This window comes from Silene latifolia, chromosome 7, assembly GCF_048544455.1.
Source record: "Silene latifolia isolate original U9 population chromosome 7, ASM4854445v1, whole genome shotgun sequence".
Lineage (NCBI taxonomy): Eukaryota > Viridiplantae > Streptophyta > Magnoliopsida > Caryophyllales > Caryophyllaceae > Silene > Silene latifolia.
Window position 1 is genome coordinate 41,827,228 of NC_133532.1, and position 3,635 is coordinate 41,830,862.

At 40.7% G+C, this 3,635-nt stretch overlaps 1 protein-coding gene across 3 annotated transcripts; it reads right to left on the reverse strand.

The window, feature by feature from the left end:
• Positions 1-200: 200 nt before the first annotated feature.
• On the reverse strand, positions 201-3,409 carry LOC141591031 (heat stress transcription factor A-2b-like). 3 transcript variants are annotated; one of them, XR_012520607.1, is made up of 3 exons: positions 2,254-3,409; positions 1,379-2,114; positions 201-975 (listed from the first exon to the last, which is right to left on the reverse strand). XR_012520607.1 is itself a non-coding variant. In XM_074411500.1 (3 exons), exons 1-3 carry the CDS (start codon positions 2,969-2,971, stop codon positions 968-970), a joined length of 771 nt encoding a protein of 256 aa, XP_074267601.1. In that variant the 5' UTR covers positions 2,972-3,409; the 3' UTR covers positions 201-967. The 3 variants fall into 3 exon arrangements, 2 of the variants coding, with proteins under 2 accessions (XP_074267601.1, XP_074267600.1); XM_074411500.1 differs by having other exon boundaries at positions 2,945-3,409; XM_074411499.1 differs by having other exon boundaries at positions 201-2,114; positions 2,945-3,409.
• Between the last annotated feature and the right edge of the window lie 226 nt (positions 3,410-3,635).

Sequence of the window (3,635 nt, forward strand, 5' to 3'; positions counted from 1 at the left end):
GTATTGGAATGGCACCATTCGAAACTTTGTTTCGAAGGAGGTGTCGGAGCCCTGTTATGCTAGGACCGCAGATGATACAAGATATGTAGTACATGTGATTTAACAGAAAATAAAAGCCGCACAAGAGATTAAGCAACTTTAAGTTAATATAATATTACATATATAGCAAAATAAAGAGTACACTAATAGCGACACTCCATAATAAATAATTAATTTGAACAATATTCTTTGTTACTTACATTAGTACTAATTAAGGTAATGACCCGCCCGTAAATAACCTGACTCAATGTGACTCGACAACTTGGCATCCGAAATTGACCAATAACCAAAATGATCTGATCTGATCCGACCCAAAATGTGTGGCAGACTCGAAACAGCACAACCCAAATTGACCCGACCCAAACCCAAACCTAAACCTAAACCTAAACCTAAACCTAAACCTAAGCCTAAGCCTAAGCCTAAGCCTAAGCCTAAACCTAAACCTAAACCTGGCCCAATTGACCCATTTCCACCTGTAGGTGAAATTAGACCTGGCAAAGCTGATCCGACCTGAATGACCTGACCCGATAACACTCACCCGAGACCCGAAAATGACCCGAAATGCATCACCCGAAAGTGACCCGACCCAAAGTGACCCGACCGAAAATGACCCGATTTAAGTGACCGAAAATGCCCCGATTGACCCAAAATGACACGAAATGACCTAACTAAGGCAAAATCATGACCCGAAATGACCCAATCGACCTAGATTGACCAAATCCGAAGTGACCCGACCCAAAAAATGACCCGACCCGAAAGTGACCCGATAAGTTATTGACTCGAAAATGACCCGACCCAACCGGCCCCGACCCGAATGACCCATTTGCCAGGGCTAGGTGAAATCATAGTGCCATAGGGAGCCTCTACAATATGATCCTCTTCTTCATAGTGGATTTCTCCATTCCGCTCTTGTGGCGTCTGCATTTTCCTATTGCCCTGCTCGACAAGGTGATGACAACTTCAGCGACATAGTTTTCAAAACAGGAATTATAAAACCAAACAACGGTTATTTACATGTACAAGTCATCAGGGATCGGACTTGGCTGGGAGACCGAGTACGCATCCCACTTTCTAACCAAGAGTCACGTGTTCGAATTTCGTCGACTACCATGTGGGAGGATTCCCTTGCCTCCAGTCCTCCACGCAGAGCTTACAAATAATTAACAACATTTTACCATAATGTCAGAGTCTTCTGTTTATGGCTAACTAGAGCGGTGTCTAAAGTACGTGGTCTTACACCGAGGATCAACAAGGGTTAACAATTCAAGCCAAAGTCAGTGAGTACTTTTTCGGCTCCATTTAAAATGGAAATCAACAAGGGTTAACAATTACGGAGTACCTGATCCTGGACAAGCCACTTGACCAATACTATTAACTAAGCTCCCCAAAGGTGGCTTTGCAATCAAATCCTGTAATTCATGAATGAACGTGGTATGATTAGCATCGATCACATCCTCTTCATTTTCCTGGCATATCACATCATTTTCCATTAGCTTTTCCCACATTATGTAGTTTCCAGATAACAAGTCAGGGTTACTAGTTCCCGATGTCACGCATGAAGAACTCTCTGGCATAAAGTGAGTGCCTAAATCAACCAGATCATCCTCGTGGCAACAATCTACGTTTGGGTTTACGCTTATCAAAAGCGGGTCATCATCGAGGCTGTCACCCGAGGCTAATTTACGCCTCTTAAAGGCGTGTCCATTTTCCAAACATATCTTTTGCTTGTATTTCTGCAGCTGCTGCAGAAACAAAGGAGTATTTTTCATTGCCTTTGCTATAAACAGTAGGGACTCCTTTTGCTTCCTTTCGACGCATTTCAGTCTCTCCTCCGTGATTGCCAAAGACTGTTTCGAGCTAAGTACTTGCTGCTTCAGACCATGAATCGTGGCCTTTAACTCCTCATGCTCTAGCTTAAGCTTTTCAATTTCAGTCTCTCTTTGGAACTTTGACCTTGAGTTATCGTTCGTGATACAGTGGTTTCTCCTCTTTATGGCCTTCAGCAAGTGTTTCTTGTCTTTCCGAAAAGCTGCATTTGCAAACTCCCATTTGTCGAAATGGACTTTTGTGAATCCCTATACGAAATCAAAACAAACACGAACGAATGGATATCAACACTTTCTAATTTTTCACTTGGAAATTGAGGAACAAAGACTCGCTAGCTAATTAGATGAAAATGATATCCATATATACAAGGAATTTAACCAATCATACCAAGACTGAAACTGAAGCGCGCGTTCAGTTAGAGCATCAATGACAGAAGAAAAAGCAAATTATCCGTCACAATTGGTTCGACCTGGCAAAGCTGACTCGAGACCCAAAATTGCCTGGCCCATTTATGGCCCGGAACACAAATTGACCTGACCCAAACTGGCCAAACTTTAATTGACCCAATGTTGACGTGTCCGGCCTAAAACCACTCGTCTTGTAATTGACCCGTCCCGAAATGATTCGAAATGACCCGAAATTACAAGTTTTAGCTCATATCTATCTATACAATAATATAAAGGGTTATTTAACAGGATTAATCCAACCTATGCCTCTCCTTCTCAAACTACTCCAACCTATTCTTTATCCCATATTAATCTCATCTTTACACTCATTTTTCTCGTATTACACTATGGGAAGGGCAACCTGCTGAATAGGTTTCCCTCTATCCTTACTCATCTTTTTTTCTTTTTCTATTTTTGCAATTAGTTCATCTTCACCAATCAGTTCAATTAAACAACAGCAAATTACCAATACACAAATGCCCTTTTCAATTAACCTACGACCAAATTGATCATCATCAATGTCATGCTGTATAGATCATCACCTCATTAAAACACTGAAAACCCCAATTCAAAAACCCGGTACTCGGAAACATCATTGATAAATTAAATGAAATGGAATAAAAAAAGGAAACCATAATCATTATGCGAATGCCGAACATCAAAGATCTTCAATTTATTATCAGCTGCATCCAATTCATTCCCTTTATAAGTAACCACGCATCCTTGTTTCCGAGCTCCACCATCCACATCATTGAACTCAGTCTTATCATATAGATCCTTTGTAGTAGTATCCACAGCGGCGGCAACTGAAGAGGCGTTGGAGGATACGAGGGGGTTTAATTCCTAAGAGCGGGTTTTCAGAGGCAGGTGGTGGAGCGAATTGAAGAGGAATTAAAGTAATCAGTTAAAGTAACAAGAAGAAAGGGGAAGAAGGTTAGTAGAGGGAGAAGAATAATTAACCTTAAATTAAGAAAGAAACAAGTTGATTAATAACTTCACCTGTTATAACAGGTAAAATTTAGGTCTGGTCTAATACGAGAAAAATGAGTGACAAGATGAGATTAATATGAGATAAAACGTAGGTTGGGGTAATTTGAGAAGGGGAGGCATAGGTTGGATTAATCACATTAAATAACCCTAATATAAAAAGGTAAACTTGAGCAATAACTTGAATGACACGTGGAACAACACACACTCTTCCAGATGGTTGTTATTTCGGTAGGCCACGCCGTCTACTCCCAAAATGCTTCATATTTAATTGTTGATTGTTGTTCTTATAATTAATGTTTTAAGTAGGGGTGAGCAAATTTAGGTCCGGACCGG